Source organism: Bos javanicus, chromosome 10 (assembly GCF_032452875.1).
Source record: "Bos javanicus breed banteng chromosome 10, ARS-OSU_banteng_1.0, whole genome shotgun sequence".
In the NCBI taxonomy this organism is placed as follows: Eukaryota; Metazoa; Chordata; class Mammalia; order Artiodactyla; family Bovidae; genus Bos; species Bos javanicus.
This window is the reverse complement of record NC_083877.1, coordinates 84,011,316-84,035,632: the sequence shown is the minus strand read 5'-3', so window position 1 is coordinate 84,035,632 and position 24,317 is coordinate 84,011,316. Positions and strand designations below refer to the sequence as shown.

The window sequence follows — 24,317 nt, the reverse complement described above, 5'->3', positions numbered from 1 at the left end:
GATGCCCAGGTGAGGGTGAAACATGTCCCAAGAGAAGGGGCAACAGGGTAAGGTGTGTGTGTTCACATCTCAAGGCCACGTTTTATCCCAAGGCATAAGAAGCCATTGAGTGCAGGCATCTTTGGGGAAAGGTCATTCTCATGGCAGTGGCCTGAAGAGGCAGACATCAAGGAGTGGGCCTGGAGGCATCTACCGTTGTAACACGAATGGAGAAATTTAGCCTGCAGTTGTTTTCAGAGACGGTTACAGGGAACATTTAGACCAGGACGGAGTGAGGGCTCACAGGTAAGAGGTAAGCAGGTGGTGCCTTTGTTGTGGGCACCGAGTGTTGACCGGTGGGCATTTCTGGTGACCAGTCTGTGCTACTGTTCTCATCCGTTAAGAAGGCCACGAGCAAGGAAACAGCAAAGGGTTTATCGGAGCCTGGTGCTGACGCCACCCTCTGTTCATTCTAGACCTTTCATTGGCACCCGGAGGATCAGGGCAAAAGGCCCTAACAGACCTGCAAGTGAAAAATGCCTCCAGAGTGTATGACAGACTTAGTCTTCGGGACACTCTTAACAAGCAGTGTGCCAAAATGCTTTATCAACTTTGCAGTGAAGTTTAACCACTTTTCATATCATCTAGAGCAAATGTTAGGAGCAGTGACCACTAACCAAACATAAGAACAGATTGCTAAATTAAGAAGTTTTGATCATGTCCTCACCTCCTTTTTTTTTTTTTTTAAGCCTAAGGCAAACATACAACTAATTCTTTGACAACTGTATTTGCCTAGTAAGAAACTTGGGCTATGGCACAGTTGACAAGGCATTAGGAAGGTGTTTGGGAATGTGATGTGCTCAGTCATGTCCAACTCTTTGCGACCCCATGGACTGCAGCCCACCATGCTCCTCTCTGTCCATGGGATTTTCTAGGAAAGAATATTGGAGTGGGTTGCCATTTCCTCCTCCAGGGGATCTTCCTGACCCAGGGATTGAACCTCCATCTCCTGGGTCTCTTGCATTGCAGGTATAACCACCAGCTATATCTCAGAGCTCATCAGGTACTTTTTTGAGTAGTCAGTTGTCTCCTGTCTCTGAGAGACAGTGTACTGTTCAAAAGTGGACTGAGTAGCCACAGCTTCTTTGCAGTACAGAATTGTGGCAAAAGCTCTGCACTAGAGGTGCAATACCAAAGATACTCTCTGTAGAAGGCAGATCTTCTTATGAACAAACTTGTGAGAACTTAGAACTTCTGGGGGTGAAAGTATGAGTGATATTAGGGTCACAGCTTAGCACTTATGCTTGTTTGTGCTCTTCGGGTGGGGGCATGTCACCAAAATCAATCCAAAAGATTCTGCTGTGATTGGTCAGCTGGACCTTTCAATCATAAGGCTATTTCCTGAGTCCTCCATGCAGGTCAGCATGCCAGGGCTGCAGAGATACAGGGGCGATGTCTAAATGATTGAACACCTAAGAATTCTGGTAATTGGCAAGCTTCTTGCCTTTGAGTGCCAGAGCCAGAAAAACTTACTTACTTGGTGATTAAATATGAAATGCTAGCATTGCCCCAAGCTGCCTTGTGATTTCTCCTTAGCACTAGCAGTGTGATACCCAAGTACTGTCAGCAACTGGAGGAGTGTGGAAAGTAGAGGACGTGGTCTCTTCTGGTACCAATGCCAGGTCTGTGATCTGTGGTCAATTTCTCTGCCCAGAAAAGGATGTTGATAATTTTTATATTATTACTACTGCCCTACCTCCTTTATGGGTTGTTTTAAGGGTCTAGTCAGGTTAAGATAGGGGAAAGTCATTTATAAAACCTAAAGCTCTGAAAACATTTATTATAACATACAGCTCATCTATGGGATGACCATTCTGATACTCTAATGAGTTTTGGATTTGTTTCTCTGTACATTAAGTTGTAGGAGGGTTCTGGCAGGACACAGATGTGTAACACTTAAGGGGATAACTGTAAAGTGTGTTAATTGGCGAAGCACATTGGACTAACAACAGAGAGATGCAATTACCAGCTGCAGGTCTGAAGGGACAAATGGAGAGAAGTTCCTGGAATCCAGAGAGCTGTGTTCCAGCAGAAGCTGTAGCCTGGGGTGGAGGGAAACAGCCACAGCTCTGCAAACCCCAAAAGGAGGGGAGCCAGAAACTAACACTCTCCCCTCAAGCTCCTGTCTGCTTTCCTGCTGTTATGTTCGATTGGCTGAACCCAACCCAGGCCAGGGAGCCTGCTGAAAGCTTTGCAGAAAAGCCACGAAAGCTGGCCTCAGTCTCCATCTTTTGTTCCCTCACCCAAGATCTGAGCAGGTGTTGCCGTAGCTGGTTTGATGCTACAGCAGCCAAGCATCACGAGGTTCTAAATCATGAACAGAAATGACACACCATGTTGTGGTTCTTTATCTGGTAGAAAGACCAGCTCTTTATATTAACACTCTGTATAAACATCTCACAAACCACTTCTCTTGGATTACAAAAAGGCCAAGCCCGTTTTCTTTGAATTGGGGCCCTTGAATGGATGTTCAAGTCACCACGATAAATACAGGAGCTGCTGTATCTAACAGTCTGGAAGGTGCTTCAAGAAATGCACGCTAAGGCCTGCCTAGCATCTGAAAGGATCCACCTTTCCTTTGAAAGCCAATGAATGGTAATAAATGAGAATCTGAGAGATCTGACACTGGTGTTGAGTGAGTTTGAGAAGGCTAATTTAATGATGACCAACTCAGCCTTAAAAATCTTCTTCTAGAGACTCAGAGAAATGACTTTCCCTTCTTCTCACCTGGCTTTCTCAAGGATGTCTTTCTGGGACCCAGGCACTGACTACTAACAGTCTCATCAGGCTTCTTGAAAGGGCTTTTGGTGAAAAAAGCAGCTTTAGTTACTGTCTATCTTCAGCCTTTAGAAAATTATTTTTTGTTAAAAAAAGAGGGGAAGAGAGATCCTAAGGAATTCAACAAGAAATAGGCACCTTTTATGAAAAGGACTTTCAAGGCTCACAACTTAACCGAGATCACTTTACTGAAGTATCTCCACATAAAACATATCACCTCTTCCTCCGCAGCTGGATGGATGGTACATGTGCACACAGACGACCCACTTAAAATGCCCTCACTGGAAACAGCAATTGTGGCAAAAATACGGCTACCTTAGCTCCCTTGAGTAACATTCACACCCCTCCAGGCCGCACCCTGCAGAGTTAGCTGTAGGAGAAGCAGTAAAGGTCCTGCCGGACAGCCATGAGCAGCCCTGGCGCTCCCCGGGCGCCCCCAAGACGAGAAGAGAAGGCCACGCTGGGGATGTCGGCCTTGGAGGTGGGGTATGGGGAGGGTATGGTTCTGAGTAGTCGGCCGTCGTGGAGGCTCCAGATTCTCGTGTAGCAGTCCTGGCCCACTAAGAGAGAGGGAAGACATGCTGCAGGTTAGTGAGAATGCACAGGACCAGGGCGGAGGGCAGGGGGTGGAAACTGTGGCCCTGGCTTCCACGATTCCTAAGGGCTAAAGGTGATTCCACATGAGCCAAGCAAACTCACAACGGAAATTGTCTCTACAGATAAGATGTCCCTTTTGAAAATTAAAGTCACAGGTTGCCCTGGTGCTCCAGAATTGCGAGTTGCCGGTGTTCAAAGGGACAAGACGCAAAGGCTGGCTGTGACACCCTGGGTGGTTCATGGGGCATCTTGGCTATTGGGTGGCCCATTCTGTTTCTCTTGGTGACAAGGGCTGTTCAAGAGGGAGCCCAGCCCACCTGTTCTAGATGACATGCAGCTCATTTCCTTTTTATGAGATAGTAACCAGGACGATCTCTTTAATTTCATTACATCCCGGGGCAAACTGGGTGATAACTCTCTCCAAAACATTTTCTGCTTTAATGATTCAGTTCATAAGACTTTATAGTCTTCAGTATTCACAGGTCAGAGGAAAGAGACACCAAACACCACTGATTACAGCAGCCCGGACAGCCAGTATACGCTACTGGGGGAAAGGGCAGACCTCAGGCGTCACGGACTTCAGTGTGTGCTTCCGACCATCCGAGTTGACTCTATGACCTTGGGGGTGGGTCAGTTCGGGTCATGCAGTTCAAGGATTACTGCTGTCAGCCCACTCCCTACATCTGCTTCTCAACAAGGCTCGTATCTTTCCTATCATCCAGAACACAGAAACTCTTCTGCAGTGAAAACTTGTGGAAAATAGACTTAAGGAAGCTAACTGCTGGTGGTGTGGTAAGAGTAGTAAAAAATTCTAAGAAAGTTCTAGCGAAGTGATGCTTCTCAGCCACAAAAAATTTCACAGCAGATAGGTACTTTCTGTAGGAATATTAGAAAATTTGAGATCTGTGAAGACTAAGAACATACACCTTAATGCCAAGGGCCTACTATTTCATTTGTGAAAGTGCTGAATAATTATATAATATAATCTGTGATCAACTCCTAACTCCTTTCAAGGGGGTTTGGTGCTCGAAAGCTCTGCTTCTATTCTACACATCATGGGATCACAGCGGTGGTGGTAAAGGGACCGGGCATTGGTTCCTTTACAATGACCTTCATCTCTGTTCTCAGCATCCTCTGGTAGAAGCATGAGTACAAAGAACAGGGGCTCAAGCTTTGCGACAGGACGGCTGCCCTGAATGCGGACCTGGTGAACAGACTTAACCCCCACACCCAGGTCTCCTAAGTTGCTGTGTTTTATTGCTCCTCACTGGCCTGTAACTGAAGTGATGTCTGCCCAGTGACATGGAGACAAAGGGCTATCCACATGCTGGGGGTTAAACTGTTGCTCACTGATGGCCAACTTTGCACCCCATCTTGACTCCCAGACCCCAAGTGTCCAAACCCCCCTTTATTCAGCTTGCCATAGAGTCATGTCTTCTCTGCTTTAGCTGCTGGGGGTCCTCAGGGTCAGGGTCAGTGGGATGGGGCGCCTCGTCCCCAGCTACCTGCCACCATGATTCCTTCCTCCTCGTGCACGTGCAGGGGCAGGTGGGCATACTCGTTCACGTGCCCTTCGTACTGCCTGATGCACTTGGTGGTCCTCAGGTCCCACAGCTTGATCTGTGGGAAGAAGCACAGAGGCTGTCAGGAAGGGTCCATCCAGCACGTACTGGTGAGCCCCAGGCGTGAAAGCCAGCGGGGGCGAGGTGTCTCCACAGACCTCTTCAAGTGAGAAAATGTAAGGCGCCCGCTCTGAGTCTGAGAACCTATCAGAGGCACCAGGACAAGTGCCCCATCCCTTTAGACCAGATGGGGCTCCGAGTGGGCGGCAAAGCAGCTGCCCTGCACACCTGGCACCTCACCTGGTCTCCACATGCCTCTCCCCTGCCGCGGTCCGACACAGGAGCCTCTCCTGCCGAGCCCCTCCCCTGGCCCAGAGCAGCTCCGTGGCTGCAGTCAGCAGTACCCGTACCGTTCCGGCCATGTCGGACGCCATCAGGCACTGTTCTTCTTGGAGGATCTGCACAGAGGTCACTGCAGAGTCGTGGAACAGGCGGGTGGCCTTCCAGCCCTTGCCCTGATTTTGACAACGCAGATCAATGGCAAAGATTTCGCCAGAACGACAGCCGTTAAACAGCAAAGGAGCCTGTGGAGAGAAGGACTGTTTGGTACCTCCCTCCACGTCTGCGAAGAGTGAGTCCCCCAGAACACACCCCCTGTCTCCCTTCTCTGGATCAGAGGGATGGGTAGAGGCAGGCTGGTTAGGGTTCGAGCTTCAGCGGAGACGGAAGGGTTTCTTATCAAAGGTCAAGAACTGGACATCACGTGTCCCTCCAGTGTCCTCCCCGCTGGCTGCGACGGGCCCTTAAGGCCTCACCCTGAACCCCTCCCCTCCCGTGAAGTGAGGGTGTCCCATCCCCGCCCAGGTTATGAGTGAGAAAGTAGGTGATGAGAGTGGAGTAAAACAGACTAGAAATCCAGGGAAGACACGGGTCCCAAATAGAGTGGGAAGATGGCTGAAGAAACCAGAATGATGAGTTCTGTGCTTATTGCCAAAAGCAGGTCAGCACATCTCTTCCACCCTTTGAAAGAAAGGTGGCATTTTCTATAGGTCGAGTCTTTGAAATGTAGTAAGGACCAGAATTTTAATTTTTAAATTTATCAAATGGGTAGCTTGCCAACTGCATATAAAACTGTTACAAACTGGGACATAATTTATACATTAAAATTTTTTTACTGTCCTGCTGGCTAATCTAAGTACTCAAGAACTAACACTTCATTGAAACTTTAGGAAGTTGCTGAAAGCCAGCTGAGCCAGGCCTTTCTAGATCGGCCAAATTTCATTCAGCACTGACTTATTCACCCATGAATCACTTCGGATGCCCTCTTTTTCCCTGTATATGAGAGAGGAGGACTAGATTTCACACAAGGGAATCCCATTCCAGCCCAGCACAAGGTTGCCTCTTGGGAAACTCTGAGTTAGGCCCTCCCCAGTGCAACCAACCGTGACAGCAAACTGCTGGGTCAAGACGTCACTGCTGGTCCCAAACGACTGCCGGTGTCCCGTCACCACGCTGGTCACCAGGACTCGCCGAGACAAGCCTGAGAGAGACGGAGACAGGGCGGACAATGTCCCTCTCGGTCCGGGGAGAGGAACTGTGGACTGGCGTTTCAGGTCTGTGCCCTCTCTCACTCTGGGCAGCTGGGTGGCTCACCTGTACTAAAGCAGTTGTTTGCCTGGATGTTCAGGGACCACGCGCAGGACCAGGCCCCGGGGATCCGGAAACTGCAGAGCATGCCAGGCCGGTCTCCTGCTGAGGGAACAGTGTTTCAAGTCCAGCTGTGTGATCTTAAGCAAACTTTCTGTTCATTTTTTAAAATTGATAAAACATACATTAAGGGCACAAATCATACTATACTCCTTAATGAGTTCTCTCAAAGTAAGTAGAGCTTTGTAACCACCACCCAGGTTACTAGAACATTCTAGTACCCTGATACTCTTCATGTTTCTTCCCAATTACTACCCTCCTCACTCCTCCCTAAAGGAAACCACTATCCTGACTTCTAAGAGCATCTCTTGGTTTTGTAAGGCAAATTCTGAACCTCTTTTTGCCTCAGTTTCCTCATCTGTAAAATGATGATACTATATCCTCCTGCTTCACAAACTGGCTGTATGATGAAACGCTAGGCACAAGGCTAAGTGTGCATTAAATCACTTAATCTTCCATGTAACCCGAGGGGGCAGATATTTACTTTCCAGAGGTTAAGCAATCTCTTCAAGATGGTTAGGGGCAGAGCTGGGATTCATGTCAGGTCTACCTGAGAGGCCTGATCCTTGTCTCTGAACCTAATTCTCTGAAACTGAAAACTTCATATCCAGAATGCTGCCAGGCCGCCAGACTGCCTTCAGCCATACAGAATCTAAGTATCCCTGACAGCACCTTCCATACAGTAGGAGCTTAACAGATGCTCTCTTGGTGATCTGTATATAGGCAGCCTAAATAAATATTTTCATCTCCTATACTGGTTACACATGCTTTTAACTGTTCTGGCTGCTGAAAAGACCCAAAAGGAGGGGATAAGTGAAGATGTACACGCTTCCAGTACAAATCCTGGGTGGGGTTTAGGGAATCCTCCCAGGTGCTCTGCAGACTGTCCCCATCCTGCGAGCTCCCACTTGGACTCACCAGCCTGTGGTCCCCACCCGTCTTGTCCAAGCCATCACCACAGAGCTTATGCTGCTGCTGGCTGCAGCTCCTGGGAGGCAGAGGACAAAGATGTCCCCCAGCACCTCCTTATCCATCAGTACCTGCATGATTACTGACAAACAGCGACGTGGGGAGCAGGGTGGCACAGCCTGGAGTCTCTGCAATTCCCATGAGGCACAGCCTGGAAGAGCTGTTAAGGACAGTCAAGAACGAGTCTCCTCCAGGAGGAGAATGGGCATCAGCACTCTTCAAAAAAATCATCCACATTTAACAGGCTCCATGTTCCATATTTAGTTTTGGATATTTTAAAAGGAAAAAAATGTCACAGATACACTTAAAGGCCCCTTTTTAACTCCCCCCACATAGAATTGTGACTCTAAAACAAGTCTGAGTTCTAGGCCTTAATATTTCTACTACACAGTATTTGTCCTTAAGCAATGTAAAGAAGCATTTGATTTTAAAATACATGTAAATGGCGTCACACACAATCTTCTACAACTGTTCAACGTACATTGTCTCCGAGACGTAACTGTGGTAGTGTTTGTAGCTCTGGTTCAACCACTTGCACCACAGAGCACCCCTTTGTATGAACAGACCACAGTTTATTTATCTGGGATCCTGCTGCTGAAGTGGGTTTTGCCCCCGCCCGCATCCTTTTTTCCTCTCTTCTTGTCCTTCTGTCTTCCACTCCCATGTATGGGAAGCTTCTCTTAAGAGTTTCTTACACCTGTGATAAGGATTTCACTTTACACTACAGTGTGCCATATACACACAAACATTTGAAACAGGAGTTCCGTTAAACAGTCACCCTTACTAAATAGGAAACCGGCATCTTCTAGCAGTTTTCCCCATTCTCCTCCTACACCAAAACTTGGCTCTATCAGACCTTAAAAACTGTGTTTATCTGAATGGGTATAAATTACCTTTCAATTCGCATTTCTCTGGCTACATCTGATAGTCATCAGGCTTCCCTTCCTTTGAGCTGTCACTTTATGTCCTTTGCCTGCTTTTCTACTGGACTGTCTTCTGATGTGGTTCCTTTCCCTTCAGAGTTTCAATAGAAACCTGTGTTTATTCCCTACTTCCTCGCCTTTTACTCTTCAACCCACTGAAATCCAGGTCAGACCTTCGTCTTTTCAGTGAGATGTTCTCCACCAAGGTCTCCAGTGAGCTCTTAATACCTAAACCCGATGAATGCCTTCCGGTCCTGCCCTGAGCCATGCAGCAGTTTCTAATGGCACACTCCTTGGCTCCGTAAGCACTCCCCTGGCGTTCCATCCTTGGACCTTCTATCGCTAAGACACCCCAGCCTAGGCTCTAAAGCCTCGTAAACTCGTGTCTCTCCTCCACTCCTGCTCATCAGTTCACTCTCTCGCCACTACTCTGGGTCCTGCAGCAGCCTTCCACCCAAGGTCTCATCCTCACCAGTCAACCACCCTCACTGCCATTTGAGAAGTGAATCCATGACGACTGTTCTCCAGGGGCATCCCACAGCTCTGAGGATGTGGTTTTGCAAGGTCCTACCTAGCCAAAAACATCATGGCTACCAAGCCACTTACTGCTGTCCAATGTGCCAAGCTCGCTTCTCACTCTTCCTTCTAATGGGCGCTCTGTCCCCTCCTTCCCCTGTGGGGATCACCTCCAGAAAGGCCACCCAATTCCTGTACTCTACAACTGCCCCATGGCCATCACTGCAGACTTGATCACCTGTTGAGGTGCCTAGTTCCTACCTTCCACAGGGGTTGCAGATGCTCAATAAATGATGGAATGAATATACACACTTCATCGAAAAATGTACATCTGTGCCAAGCAGGCAACAGTCTTGACTACCTGCATGTGTGACGTGTGGGTATCATGTTGCCTTGGGTGGTAAGCCTCATGTTAAGTATCTCTAGTACACAGGCTGTTGAAATTATACATGAGAACCCTGATCTGGGCAGCTCAGTACTTTCTTAAATAAATTTCTTTTCCTTTTAGGTTTGTAGGGCAAGGATGGGAGAAAGTCCTTACCCATGTTATTATGGCTGAAACCCAGGTTACACTCAAACTCTGCACAGTACTTGCAAGGGCCAGTATCAAAGATTTAATCCTTTAATAGGCCACAGGTCAATGAAGAAACTAGTTAAGTGTAGAAAAAATTCAGTTGACCCTTCCGCCATTACAGAGAAAAGAGCAGATGGCTGGTCTGAACCAGGTGTCATTTTTCTAAAGGGAGAAAGTTCAAGACCTTCAGTAAAAGCAGCAGGTGTGTAAAAGCCTGATTACCTGAAATGACCACCAGAGGGCAAGCTGCTGATCAAAGAGCAATAGACCCCAGTCATTAAACCCCACTACAGGCATGCTTTGTTTTATAATGCTTTGCTTTACTGCTCTTTGCAGATAGTGGACTTTTTTATATATTTTTAAAACAAATTGAGAATCCATAACAACCTGACGTTGAGCAAGTCCACTACTGTTGCTATTTCCCCAACGGCATTTGTTCATTTTGTGTTTTTCTGTCACATTTTGGTAATTCTCACAACATTTCAGAATTTTTCATTACTATTCGTTACTATTTTACGTTACAGTAATCTGTGATCAATGATCTTTGATGTCTATTGCAAAAAGATTGACTTGTCGTCAACAAGTCAAACTCAGATGATGATTAGCACTTTTAACAACAGTATTTCTAAGATAAGGTGTGTACGTTGTTGCTCAAATATAACACTGCTGCACACTTACCAGGATAGTGTAAACAACTTTTATATGTACTGGGAAACCAAAAAATTCATGTGACTTGCTTTATTACGATATTCTTTTCGTTGCAGTGGTCTGGAACTGAACCTACACTCTCTCTGAGGTAGGCCTATAAATGAATTTTATCCTCACAAAGAGAAGCATGGAAAAATGCCATATTGTCTGAAGATCAGAAATGGGAGTGAGGTTCTTGTTTTGCCTTTTTAAAGGCTTGATCTCTTCTGCCCTCTGGTTAAGATCAAGACAGTAACAGGTGGTCGTATCACTACACAAACCCCACCAAACGAAAGCCACCTAAAACTTTCTACTTACAGAACACACACAGTTTGTCTTACATAAAATTTATAATCAGATCCTAATAAAACCCTTTGAAACAGAGTGTTGTGGAACAAATAAAAAAAAAACAAACCCCGCAAACCAAACTAACAGATTCCAATTGAGGCATCATTTGTTGAGGACCCATGACATGGCCAAGCACTGTGCTGAGTGTACTCACAGATGTTAACCAGTTAACCTGAGGACAGCTCTAAGTTAGGTAAAACAAGTGGTCACACAGTTTCAAGAGCTCATTTGTTATGGAAGTAAACCACAAGACTCATTAGCACATGGCTTCGACTTTGGGTCCTTCTCTCCATGAAGGACACAATGGACAGCTGACCTCTGCACCATCAAGAGCCCCAGGGAGCCCAGCTGCCCTGACTGGGCACTGTGTGCCCCTACAATCTGGGAAGGGAAGATGGAGACGAGAATGAAGAGTGCTCTGAAGAAGGCCTAGGGCCCACAGCCCCAGTGCACGTCCAGGGACACCCTTTCTGCTGTGCCCTCAGCCTCCCCGCCCTGCCTGCAAGGTTCCCCTTCCCTCTGTCTCAGGAGGACCTGGGGTCCCTTTTCACGGCTTTACTGTTCCTTTGCGCTTGGTTCCTCTGCTACAGCACTGACTCTCGAGCCCAGGACTCTGTCTGATACGTGGTGCCATCAGCACAGTTTCAGCACTTCAACTACTTCTCTGTGCTCATGGGGATCCCTGTTTTCTAGCGGATGCGCCGCTCTTTCCTTCAGGGGAGACATGCCTGCAGAATGGCCCAGACCTCTGGACACTAAGACACCGAGACACAGTCTCACAAACCCCACAGGTGCCCAGGTCTACACCAGTGTGCAGCCCGCCCACCAAACCTCTTCAATGCCCAAAGATACAGAACGTGGGAATCCAGGTGATTCAGTGAGGCCCAGCACATGGCGTTCACCTGGTGAGGAAAGACAAGATGGGAAGACTGGTCTGACTGCCAACTTAGAATCAGACGCTTTCTTACAGAACACAGACACATGACTGCTTTCTTCAGGTCTCACTCCTTGAATAGGGGCTGGAACGAGCTTCTGAGGACAAGGAAGCTCCCTGCCCACTGCGTAGAACCTTGAGGGCAAGGGGAGGAAGCAACTCCTGGGCTGGGGTCCTTCATCATCAGCATGGGGGCCTCATAATGAGGCATCTGGTATCCCGTCCAGGGAGGGGATGGATTCTCTGCAACGGATCTCACTTAACCCAGAAATCATTTTCAACCTGTGTCTGTCTTGTGGCCCAGGTCTCAACCGAAGAGGAAATCACAGCTTCTTACAGATGCCATCACCCCAAATCAATGTAAAGGCTGCCCGCTAGTCAGCAACAAGGCTCTTTACATTTATGTAAATTTCAGTGCTGGCTAGACTGGCTGGGAGATGGAACACAGGATGATGCAGTGGGAGGACCCTCTGCCCACCGTGGCGCACCTCCCAGGAGCTAAAACACAACGTTTTCCCTTGTGAAAATGAGGTAATGGAGCCCTGCCTCCTTCACCAAGCTCTCCTCTCCTCTGAGTGTGACCAACTACCACAGTGCCCTGGATCTAAAGGCAAAGCGGCTGCCAAGGCTATAGCGCAGGGCAGCATACCTTCCGGTTGGTGAAATAGAGGTTTTCGTGCATGTGCACCCTGAACGTGGGGGTCTTCAGGCCGTGCAGGCTGATGATGCCGTACTTTGAGCCCCCAACTTTGACATCGTTCACAGTGAAGAGCCGGTCACTGTTGGTATCCGCCTGGAGAGGGGAGGTGGACTGTGGGTGACTGCCCAGGCTGAGCCAGGTGGGCTGCCTAAGACCAACTGCCCAGTCCCCACGTTCTCTGTGCATTCCCACCAGGTGAGGGCCCCTGTCCATGAGAGAATGTGGAGTGACCTGACTTGCCCCTACGTGGTGTAGCCATCACCGGGCAAAGCTAACAGATATCTAGTCTCACAACTCAGAGGCAAAAACAGCAGTGAGGGGCACGGCCAGCAAGTCTGACTTCACTCAACTGGGTGTGGGAGAGTCCTAACGTCCACCCAGAGGACTGCTCAGATGAGCCTCATGGTGACACAGCACGTGGCCATCATGCAGGCCACACAGCAATGTGGGAAATGCTAGTTATAACTGGCAAGGGCTAAAAGATTCCTATTACATAGCTACTGTGATTACCACCGCAGGAGACCCCAGTTCGATTCCTGGGTCAGGAAGATCTGCTAGAGAAGGGAAAGGCTACCCCCTCCAGTATTCTCAGGCTTCCCCTGTGGCTCAGCTGGTAAAGAATCTGCCTGAAATGTGGGAGATCTGGGTTTGATCCTTAAGTTGGGAAGATCCCCTGGAGAAGGGAAAGGCTACCCACTCCAGTATTGTGGCCTGGAGAATGCCATGGACTGTACAGTCCATGGGGTGGCAAAGAGTCGGACATGACTGAGCGGCTTTCACTTCACTATGATTACCACCAAGTAAAAAAAGGCACTGTGTGGGGAAAAAAATTGTAATAAAAAGATGGCACTGGGATGTGGGCTATTTTTAAGCTTTTCTTTTCTCATTTAAAAGATGTGGTTAATTATTTCAAAGCAAAACCTTTATATGTGTGTTTTTAATATATATGTATAAACATACACATATACACACTGGTTTGGATGCTGGTGAAAACACACTCCCTTTGCGAGTTCACTTGGCAAGAACAAGTATGTTCCTGAAGAATCATTTCCATGGCTAGCGTCAGATTGAGCACCTGATCCCTGGGTGACAAACTGCCCTTCCCACCCCTCTGGTCACACCCGCTATCCAGGCAGGGAGGGACCTGCAGGCACCAGCACCGCAGTGTGAGGACCGAGGGCCCAGGCCGTGCTAAAGCGGCAGGCGCACAGCGACCTCTACTGTCCCCGCCCGGTCTACTGGAGGGAAGGGGCTCCAGAGGGGAACCCCCCCACCAGAAAGGATTCTGCTCGACTGAGGTCAAACTGTAGCCCAAACACAGGAGAGAATGTGAGTCCTGGCCCCCAACACACCTTACGCAGAAGGGTTCTGCTGCCGAGGTCTCCTGGGGCCGGACCTCAATGGTCAATTCCATCGCCTCAGCCTCCCATCCTACCAGTAGACCACTGAGGTTCTCTCACTCTCCTTGACTGGCCCTCTGCCTCCAGGAAGGCCTCCAGGGGTTGTCAGTCTAGCTCAGTGGTCTGACTCCTTCCGTCTGTGGTGGACACTCTAATCCTCTGCCAGCATTTCTCTGGCCCCTGGCTTCTGGTTTGGGTCTAACCAGAAGTGGGAACTTTCTGTTCCCCAGAAATGATGCAATGGATGAGGAAACGGAGGTGTGCTGGATGAGCAGGCCCTGCTAATGAAGTCAGGGACAAAGCAAGAGACGAATACGCCATTGCTTCTGAAGGATGCTGGAACTTCAGGTTTGGCCACCAAACCCTGTCCAGCACGGAAAGGACTAGAGGCCCCTGGTCCACTGTGTGCTTTCTCACCTGTGTACACAACATACCCAGTGGAAAGTTACTTAGTGATGGTTCTCCATTGGCATGTGCGGACTGTGGCTTTAATGAATGTCAAGTGACACAGCTGTAGTGGGGCTGACAACGGTCACAGCACAGCCTGTCTCGCCAGCTTGGCATCTGCCGCTGGTAGCTGCTTGTTAGAACCGTAATACCTGATTTCAAGGCTAGAGGCTTCTATGCGGTCAGGCTTGATGGAAAGCAAAGCGAAGCCACAAATGGCCCAGGGGACAGCCACTACACCCCGGCACCCGCGGACGGCTCCCTTGCACTCACCATTATCAGGTTAAACTGGTCACTTGCCAAAGCGGAGGGATCCGAGCTCTGAATTTGGACCTTTTTCCTCTGCATGCAGCTCACTCGCAGCTCGTGGGCTAAACTGCAGAGGAGAAGGAGAGCAGCATGGGAGGGTGGACGCCGCACGTAGGTACCCATGAAGAAGACGCAGGGCTTCTGCTCTGTCCCCCACCCAGAAGACCATCTTTGTGGGTCAGTTCTCTCTCTGTGTTAAATCTCAGCAGTGGAGCTGAACAAGGCTCCAAGGAAGCTCGATTTAAGAATCTTAGGAAAACGACAGCAAAGAAATGGCTGGCTCACTCATGGTGTCAAAGAAGGGCACACTAGAAAGATTGGTTTTGGATCATCTAGCTCAACTCTTTCTCTTGGGATGAAGAGCGTGTGACCGAACGGAACAACCTGCGGCAGGGCACACAGTTCCCGTGCAGCCGCCCATCCGACTGGCTCCTTTCCTCTTCACCAAGGACTGAGCATGTCTTCAGGTGAAGAACTAGACCTTTAACTCTTTTCCCACCTGCCCTGGCTGACACTGTCTGTAGGGCCGGCCTTCCGGGGAGGGGCCTCCCCAAGGGAGCCACCCCCTACTCATGTTGTTCTTCCCGGCCCAGCTGTAGCAGGAAGCAGAACGCAGGGGCTAGGAGCTCAGGCTTGGGGTCAGATGGATGGTCGGTCCCCTTTCTACTTTTACCCTGAACAAATCATTCCACTCTGAGTCTCAGTCTCTTCGTTTGGAAGCTGGGGGAAGGGTCAACCTACCTCACAGGTCTTTAGTTAGAACTGTAGACATCACAAGTGTTTGAAATTTAGTACATACCCATTTAACGTGCCATTTTTGCTGACAACTCGTTAGAAGGAGAAAAGGAGGCAGAAGTCTGATGGAATGAAGTTAAAGGACCTTCTACTTAACTAGAAACAAACTACAGGTAACGAAGAGGAAACACCTTGAGAAATTCCTGCCCAGTTTCTCTGCCTGGATGCATTCCCCGCTCTCCCTGGCTCTAGAGGGGAGGTGATGCTCCCAGCGCTGACTTCAGCAGCGGAAGGCAGGCTGTGGGCTGAAGCGCCTCCTCTGTGAAGGTTCCTCAAAGAGCAGCTACGCACGCTATGCCCACTTAATTCTTGGACCATGGAAATAAAAAAATACGAAAAGAACACTGATGAAGAAAACATAACCATGAGGCATTATCTTACCGGCAGTAACTGGTGGCGTTGAGAAAACCCAGCTTGCTTTTCTGGAGTAAGGAAGATGCATTAAATCCCAACCTGGCTATTTTCTAAATTAAAGAGAGAAAGATGCGATGAAGTTTTCTGTTATTGTATAATGGATTCTGTTTTTAGGATGTGATGAAGAAACAGGTACTAAGTTGACAGAAATTACATGCATAAAAATCTGATCCTCTCCTGTGCTAGTCTCCTCTCCTTGGAAAGAGAAAAAGCCTATCACAAGAAAGTATGTGAGAGCTACAAAGTCTGCTCGGCACCCTTCTCTCCAAGGGCCTTGTCAACTTAAACCTGCGATGAGGCCGCTGAGCTAGCGAGTGCAGGAATGGCCTGGCCACTCGGGTCTGCATCGTGCTTTCCGTTTGAGCTACCATGACGGTGGGGCCTGGATTTTCCACTCCACTACTCCTGTGATCACTGAGATATCCTGGCGTCTCATTCCCAGAAGGGGTCCTGGAGACCCTCCTATACAAACCACATGTTCTGGTTTTCCATTGAAAAGATACAGTCACAGAGGCTGTATCAGGTTGCTAACCAAGAACCTCCAGGGGAGGAACAGAGTGTCAGGATTACTGATGAAACCCAGCGAATGAGAAAAGGTGGTGGTGGTGGGAGGAGTATCTTGCCGGTTCCTATTCTCTTCATCAGGTCCCCTTCAGGGAAGTGTGCTACGCCGAGTCTTATGGGGGGTGTTTCACTGCCGCCTCCTTGTGGCAGTGGGTGGACGCTGGCAGGAGTGGCGGGGACGGGCAGCCCCTGGGGTGCGGCACCTACCTTTCCCTGCTGCTCCTCTTCCTCTAGCAGCCTCAGCCTCTTGCGCTCCATTTCCTTCTGCCGGATACTCTCCTTTGTGAGCGGGTTGCAGTTGTTATGGCCAGGCAGCAAGCGGAAGTAGCGCTTCTTTTCAGGATCAAAGTAATAACCTGGTAGATCTTACATCAAAAGAGATCTTACATCAAAAGAAATAAAATTCAACTTAAAACTCCATGAACTTAGCCACCCAACGGAGAGCCCAGGGGCCTGTCCACCACCCCTCCCGTTGCCGGTCCTTCCCGAGGGACAGCAGGTGGACGAGCATTGCCAGTCTCCACTCTGGGCCCGAGTTCAGCCCTGCGGGGAGCCGTTTGCCTCAGGATCTCGGTTCTTAACACACTCGGCTCCTCCCATGAGTGTTTCAACTTGCTCCCAGGATTTCCTCTGAGTCAGGAATGGGCTAATGACACACCTAGAGTGTACCACACACAAGTGAAGACACACGGGGCTGAGGAGAAGGACAGCCAGAACAGACAGAACCAGATGACAAGGGATGACTAGGTTTCATCTAGTCATCTTTCGCCGCAGGCAGGCCCCAGAGGAGCCCTGTCCGGCAGGCGGCCTTACCTGGCACAGAAGAGCTGCCAGCTGTGCTGGAGGTCGAGGGGGCCTCACCATGGCCATCGCTGGAACCCTGCGGGCTCTGCTGCGCCCCTGCGTCCTTCCTGCAAGAGTAACTTGCGGCCAGTGAGTCCCAGTCATTCTCTGACTGTGGGGTCCTGCAGTTCCACAGCCTTCACATTCCCAACCCTCGATTACTTGGGAGGCACTGACCCTTCTCTTCCTTGGAAGCAGTTTACCTACTGCCAATATTCCAAAGTCAGGGCAAGGTTTTGGCTTTTCACCCTTTACAGGATGCAGGTCACAGTACTTCCCCTTTTGTATCTCCTCCTTTGAGCATTTTCTGAGGTCTTTTGGAATTTTCCAGATGAAAATGAGAACAGAACTCTTGGCCAATAAGAATTTTACCAGCTGGGCTCATCTGTCAACTCAAGAGTAGCTACAAGGCCAGGTGAATTCAAGTCTTTACTGGATTCAGCAGTACAAAGAATTTACATTTTACTTGGCTACCCAAGCCTACGGTTGGAGAAACTGGGGTTCGGGCACAGAGGTGATTTCCTCAACAACACTGGGACAGACCCATGGTTTAAAGACTCATTCTGCAAAGGTACAAGCAGCTCCTGTGGCAATTACAGGCTGAAGGATAGAACAAAAGACCTAATTTTAGAATTCTGATAAAGTCCAAAATTATGAACTTTCCCTACCCTAGCCTATAACACTGAAAGGAATACAAACTGCAAAAAAAGCGTAAAAAAAAAAAATCAAATAACTTTCTTTTTGCCCAGAAATACAATACAGTTTCAGAGAATATTATTTATTCTCCCTTTTTATGGCCCAGAGCTTCCCGAGGCAGTTCATCTGTTATCAGCAGAGAGAGAGAGAGGGATTAAGTGTCATGACAGATGTCTACATTTCTAGTCCAAGGACTGCTGTTCCCTTCTTTCCATGTGGAGTGCAGAGGATTGCTGTCCTGCATGTTTCCACGCGACTCTGCCAGGCTGAGTCAAGGTACTCTTCTTACACAGACCACATTCTGGTGCATGTTGTGCTCTTGGGGGAAGGCCTGGGGCCCATGGTTCTCCTTATACAACGTATCAGCACTGGGTACTATCCTGATCTTTCTACAACACGGGTCAAATTTGGGATTTCAGCTCAGAGTCCCTATTAGCTTGAACCAGGTGAGGCCTGCCCATACAGGAGGCCTGCTCAGAGCCAGGGATCCTCATGGGGCTTTGCATACACTACTGTGACCCTCGCAAGAGAAGCACTGTATACGAAGAGTGACTCAGGGTGGCCAAGTAGCTTGCCCGATTTCACACGGGAAAAACGCAGAGCGTCAAACCCAGATATCCTAACACCCTTGTTCCTTCCACACAAATGTGATGCCTTTTTAAAACTTAAATTTTATGGTTTTTTTTTACTCTTTGAGTTAATCTATTCTAGAGAAGCATACTGGCATTCGACAGCTTCTGATTCTATAATTAGAAATTTGTCCATTTTAAAAGGAGATCTGGAGAGTGGAAGAGTTCTGAAATTGGCATATAGGTCTCCTTTGGTGAGGAATGGGCTGTAGAGACCTCCTAGGGCCAGAAGTCAGGTCAGCAGCCCTGAACTGTGAGGAGGTATCCTCTCCTGGGGTGGGGTGGGGTGAATCATGTCCTGAGACTAGACTGTTTGTACTTCATTCATGCAGAAAAACAAGTGTGGAAAATGTTTATTATAGGGATTCCACCTAAGTTTACGCTGTTTTATTTTCTAAGCTGGGTGGTAGGTACATGATATTCACTGTATTACTCTTTATACCTTTCTGTATTCATTAAATATTAGCTATTATATATTACATAGCCTTCCTTGGGATTTAGGCTGAATTAATGAAATTAGGTTTCTAGAAAGCTATTTTCAAGGCTGAAAAAAAAAGAGAGAGAGAGAGAAAAAAGGTTCAAAAAATGGAGAAACAGCTCCTCAGTTATACCAGACAGTGTTTAAGCCTGTGGCTAGGGCTCTGGCCACAGGTCATGGTCACACGGAAGAGGAAGATGAGTGTGGCCATCTCCTCACTACTCAAAGTGTGGCGGATGGGCTGGTCCTCGGCAGAGACACCCCCGTGGGAGCGTGGGAGACGTGTAGACTAGTCAGCCCCCCTCAGATGCTGCACTTGGTCGAGACCCTTAGGGAGTTATGTGCGTGTGAGCGTGCTGGCCATGCTGGGAAGACACTGGGCGACCGACAGCACTTGCCTCTCGTTAGAGCCATGTGGTCTGAACCAAGCGTTGTGTCGGTGGCCCCTTCTCCTGTGCCTTCTACTCTTCCAGCTGCTTTGATGCATTTCAGCTCCTAAAAGACAGAAAGAAGAAACAAAAAGAAATTACATGCAAACGCACGTGCGCACATCTTTCTCTTCTGTTTGCTTTTGACAGTTCAGTTCCTTCACGTACAGAACTGGGAAAGCCCCCACTAAGCCTTACCTAGAGAAGGCCTGCCACGAGGTGGACGCACGGATAAAACCCAGCGCCTGTAGCCACTGTCTGCCTGCAGCCTCTTACCTCACGACAGACACCTGGCCTGCCAATCCGCCAGCCTCCACTCCCCGGGTCACTGTGTGACGTGTGGACAGACTCTCACAATTACTTTTCGACTGAGGTCTGAGCCTGCCTTGAGAACCTTCTTCAGCTAGTCTTTTCCCTACCAGATTAACACCAGAGCTATATAATAATTATTCTTTCAATCCACACACACCCCTGATTCATACAGAACAGTTAATAGTGAATACTTTCTCTTCCTCAGTATCGAGCAGGAAAAACTGTGAACAAATTAAACAGGGCCAGTGCCTGTGACGTCTCGATGTGCTTTAGAGACTGTTTTAGCTTCCTGAAGTACATTAACTAAAGGCAAGGGTGTGCCTTTGTTGAAATGACGACACTGATGTTGCCATAACTATTTCAAGTGGCTTTTTCAAATCTTACCTTGTATAGCCTGAATTTATCACTTAGTTGTCAAAATGTCACAAGTTTTAACATTGGGAATCACACTAGGAATTCTTAAGAGACTGAACTGTAGTATGGAGGCCAGTTGCTGCGAGATTCATGCTTTCCCAACACCTGGTTGGGATTCCTTTCCCACTCACTGGAGACACCGTGACATCCGACTGAATGTACTTTATAAACGTAATTAAATGCCATGACAAAAATTGGAAAAATATTTCTAGGGCTGAAATACAACCAAAGAACAGATTAGAAAACCTACCTGCCTTTGTACAGGAGACAGGAATCAAGACCATCCCCATGGAACAGAAATGCAAAGAAGCAAAATGGCTGTCTGAGGAGGCCTTACAAATAGCTGTGAAAAGAAGAGAAGTGAAAAGCAAAGGAGAAAAGGAAAGATATACCCATTTGAATGCATAGTTCCAAAGAATAGCAAGGAGAGATAAGAAAGCCTTCCTCAGTGATCAATGCAAAGAAATAGAGGAAAACAATAGAATGGGAAAGACTAGAGATCTCTTCAAGAAAATTAGAGATACCAAGGGAACATGTCATGCAAAGATGGGCTTGATAAAGGACAGAAATGGTATGGACCTAACAGAAGCAGAAGATATTAAGAAGAGGTGGCAAGAATACACAGAAGAACTGTACAAAAAAGATCTTCATGACCCAGATAATTGTGTGATCACTCACACTCACCTAGAGCCAGACATCCTGGAATGTGAAGTCAAATGGGCCTTAGAAAGCATCACTACGAACAAAGCTAGTGGAGGTAATGGAATTCCAGTTGAGCTATTTCAAATCCTAAAAGATGATGCTGTGAAAGTGCTGCACTCAATATGTCAGTATTGGAAAACTCAGCAGTGGCCACAGGACTGGAAAAGGTCAGTTTTCACTCCAATCCCAAAGAAAGGCAATGCCAAAAAATGTTCAAACTACTGCACAATTGCACTCATCTCACATGCTAGTAAAGTAATGCTCAAAATTCTCCAAGCCAGGCTTCAGCAATATGTGAACCGTGAACTTCCTGATGTTCAAGCTGGTTTTAGAAAAGGCAGAGGAACCAGATATCAAATTGCCAACATCTGCTGGATCATGGAAAAAGCAAGAGAGTTCCAGAAAAACATCTATTTCTGCTTTATTGACTATGCCAAAGCCTTTGACTGTGTGGATCACAATAAACTGTGGAAAATTCTGAAAGAGATGGGATTACCAGACCACCTGACCTGCCTCTTGAGAAACCTGTATGCAGGTCAGGAAGCAACAGTTAGAACTGGACATGGAACAACAGACTGGTTCCAAATAGGAAAAGGAGTACGTCAAGGCTGTATATTGTCACCCTGCTTATTTAACTTATATGCAGAGTACATCATGAGAAACGCTGGGCTGGAAGAAGCACAAGCTGGAATCAAGACTGCTGGGAGAAACATCAATAACCTCAGACATGCAGATGATACCACCCTTATGGCAGAAAATGAAGAACTAAAGAGCCTCTTGATGAAAGTGAAAGAGGAGAGTGAAAAAGCTGGCTTAAAGCTAAGATCATGGCATCTGGTCCCATCACTTCATGGCAAATAGATGGGAAACAGTGGAAACAGTGGCTGACTTTATTTCTGGGGGCTCCAAAATCACTGCAGATGATGATTGCAGCCATGAAATTAAAAGATGCTTACTCCTTGGAAGCAAAGTTATGACCAACCTAGACAGCATATTTAAAAGCAGAGACGTTACTTTGTCAACAAAGGTCCATCTAGTCAAGGCCATGGTTTTTCTAGTAGTCATGTATGGATGTGAGATTTGGACTATAAAGCTGAGAGCCGAAGAATTGACGGTGTTGAACTGTGTGGTGTTGGAGAAGACTCTTGAGAGTCCCTTGGACTGCAAGGAGATTCAACCAGTCCATCCTAAAGGAGATCAGTCCTGGGTGTTCATTGGAAAGACTGATGTTGAAGCTGAAACTCCAGTACTTTGGCCACCTGATGCGAAGAACTAACTCATTTGAAAAGACCCTGATGCTGGGAAAGATTGACGGCAGGAGGAGAAGGGGACGACAGAGGATGAGATGGTTGGATGGCATCACCAACTCAACGGACATGGGTTTGGGTGAACTCTGGCAGTTGGTGATGGACAGGGAGCCCTGGCGTGGTTCGGTTCATGGGGTCGCAAAGAGTCGGACACAACTGAGCGACTGAACTGAACTGAACTTGCCTTTATTCCCCAACTTCTACTTTTGAGTAGGGAGTGCCTTGCCTGTTAGCATCAAACAGAGCACTGCAAGTCCAGACCTATGTTCCAGAATTCACTATTTATCCAAAGACTCTGTGTCAACCTATGATTGTGAGTTGGGGTTAATTCGATACAAATGAACAAAAATTAAGTGAGTATAGTACTTAAACATTTCATGAATTCTGTAACAAAGTCCTTGATTTGCTTCCTTTCAGTCTGCTTCCCATAGAGTCACTGCACAATTTGGATTAGTTTAACCAGCCACTCTCTAGTCCTGTGCCAGAAAGCATATGCACCACTAAAGCACATCATACAACCATGCCGACTTGGAGCCATCACAAATGTTTCACTTTCATCCTCTGCTGGGACATCATAAACTGACCTAGTTTTATTTACTCCTAGTTTGGTTCACTGCTGACAATACGGAGCATTATCACTCTCCTAAAATCCTTTCCACTTCCTTCTAGTCACCGTTAGTACATAGCACAGCTCCCTACTTCACCCAGAAGACAGACGTTACCAGCATGAATACCCCAACTTCTTTCTCATCCCCTGCACAAATGTCTGCCTTTACTAATTCCTATCATCTCCCCTCCTGTCTAGGAGAAACACGTGGCCCTGTGCCTTTTCCAGGCCAACCCATCCCTCCTGACAGTTTCCTTCTCAAACATTGCCAACATCTGTTCTCATATGTTTAATCAATTTCCCACTTTCCTTATCTCAGCGTATAAACATGCTCCGGCTTTTCATTTGTATGTGCTCCACCTCCAATCCAAAAGGAACAAAAGTGTTCTGGAAGCACAATCTGTATGTACACACCCTACTTCTTTATTTTCCAATCATTCCCCAATGCAGTCAGGCCCCCTCTATCCTCACCCTTCTGCTAAAATGCTCTTACTGAGGTGTGAACTAATGATCACCTACCTGCCAATGTTAGTGGTCTCTCTTTAGTCCTGATTCTCACGACATGTGACACCACAAAGTTTCAAGCTTCTTGAGGTTCCTGGAAGAGCTTTCTCTTGGTTCTCCCCTGACTTGTCAAGTTCATCGTTCTCTCATTTCTCCTGGGCCACCCATTCTGTGTTTCCCAACATTCTATCCCAGATGCTCTTGATTCCATATTTAATAGCATCTCACCTACAAACACAGTTTCACCTCTATCCTAGCATCCCTCCAGAGCAGGGGTCCCTAACCTCCAGGCCTCCAGACAGGTACCTCCTGCCAGATCAGCAGTGTCTCTAGATTAGAAGCAAAGCACACAATAAACGAAGCTTGCTTGAATCATCCTGAAACCACCCACCCTGGAAAACTGTCTTCCATGAAACTGGTCTCTGGTGCCAAAAGGTTGCGGACCTCTGCCCTAGAGCATTCTAGTTCTCATGAAAAGGCCATCTCCTGTCTACTTCTACATGAAGCAGATTCAACATGTTCCAAAGAGTTCATAATCTCTCTCTAGTTTCCTAGCCTGCTCTCTTACCTATCTGTATTTCCCGTCTCTGAAATTCCACCAGTGTTTCACCCCATCCAAAAATATAATTTTATTAATTTTTCTCAGTAACCACTTTAATGGCTCCTGAATTTAGATCAATTACCTTAAGCCTTAGAAAAAAAAAAAAGTTGTATTTGTTAAAAAATAATAATAAGTTAAAAGATTATCATTATTACCAACTCAATAAAAAGATAATAGTGAGTCAAAGGCTTCAGATCACCCAGCAGGAGGCAGGCCACTGGCCCACCAGCACCACTGTCCTCAAAAGAGCAGCGCACAATCACAAAGACACAGCTAATAAGAAAGAAATGGCAGCTGCTGGTTTTGGCTGAAGACAATACCTCTAAACTACCAACTCACACAAACACAGGTTCAGGCAATGCAACAGAACAAGGGAGGCTGACAAGATCAAGCGGAAGTCATTTTTAAAAGTCGTAACAAATAGATGTTGACCAAACATGGAAAAGAATTAAGAGTGGGATGAAACGGTATCTTTCTGTACTTTTAAGAAGTCTATTTCAGGGGTAGAGTGTGTCTTCCCCAAATGCAAACGT

At 47.4% G+C, this 24,317-nt stretch overlaps 1 protein-coding gene across 8 annotated transcripts in view; it reads right to left on the bottom strand.

Moving 5' to 3' along the window:
- The window catches only part of DCAF4 (DDB1 and CUL4 associated factor 4), a 40,385-nt gene that overhangs the window by 3,473 nt on the left and 12,595 nt on the right, over positions 1-24,317 (bottom strand). Inside the window, exons 2-15 of one of the 8 annotated variants that reach the window (XR_009738810.1) lie at positions 19,308-19,404; positions 17,077-17,186; positions 16,471-16,628; positions 15,667-15,749; positions 14,455-14,557; positions 12,284-12,427; positions 11,553-11,602; positions 7,724-7,803; positions 6,630-6,728; positions 6,419-6,516; positions 5,387-5,560; positions 4,920-5,034; positions 3,133-3,377; positions 2,006-2,346 (exon numbers count right to left, since the gene is read on the bottom strand). Coding sequence is in view for 4 of the 8 variants with exons in the window: in XM_061429349.1 (XP_061285333.1) it covers positions 3,184-3,377; positions 4,920-5,034; positions 5,387-5,560; positions 6,419-6,516; positions 6,630-6,728; positions 7,724-7,803; positions 11,553-11,602; positions 12,284-12,427; positions 14,455-14,557; positions 15,667-15,749; positions 16,471-16,628; positions 17,077-17,186; positions 19,308-19,396 (1,497 nt within the window). In the remaining 4 variants the exon portion in view is untranslated. Of the gene's footprint in view, positions 1-701; positions 2,347-2,987; positions 3,378-4,919; positions 5,035-5,386; positions 5,561-6,418; positions 6,517-6,629; positions 6,729-7,723; positions 7,804-11,552; positions 11,603-12,283; positions 12,428-14,454; positions 14,558-15,666; positions 15,750-16,470; positions 16,646-17,076; positions 18,976-19,303; positions 19,405-24,317 lie in introns of those variants that run through there. The other 7 variants (XR_009738809.1, XR_009738808.1, XR_009738811.1 and 4 more) reach the window with 7 other exon arrangements.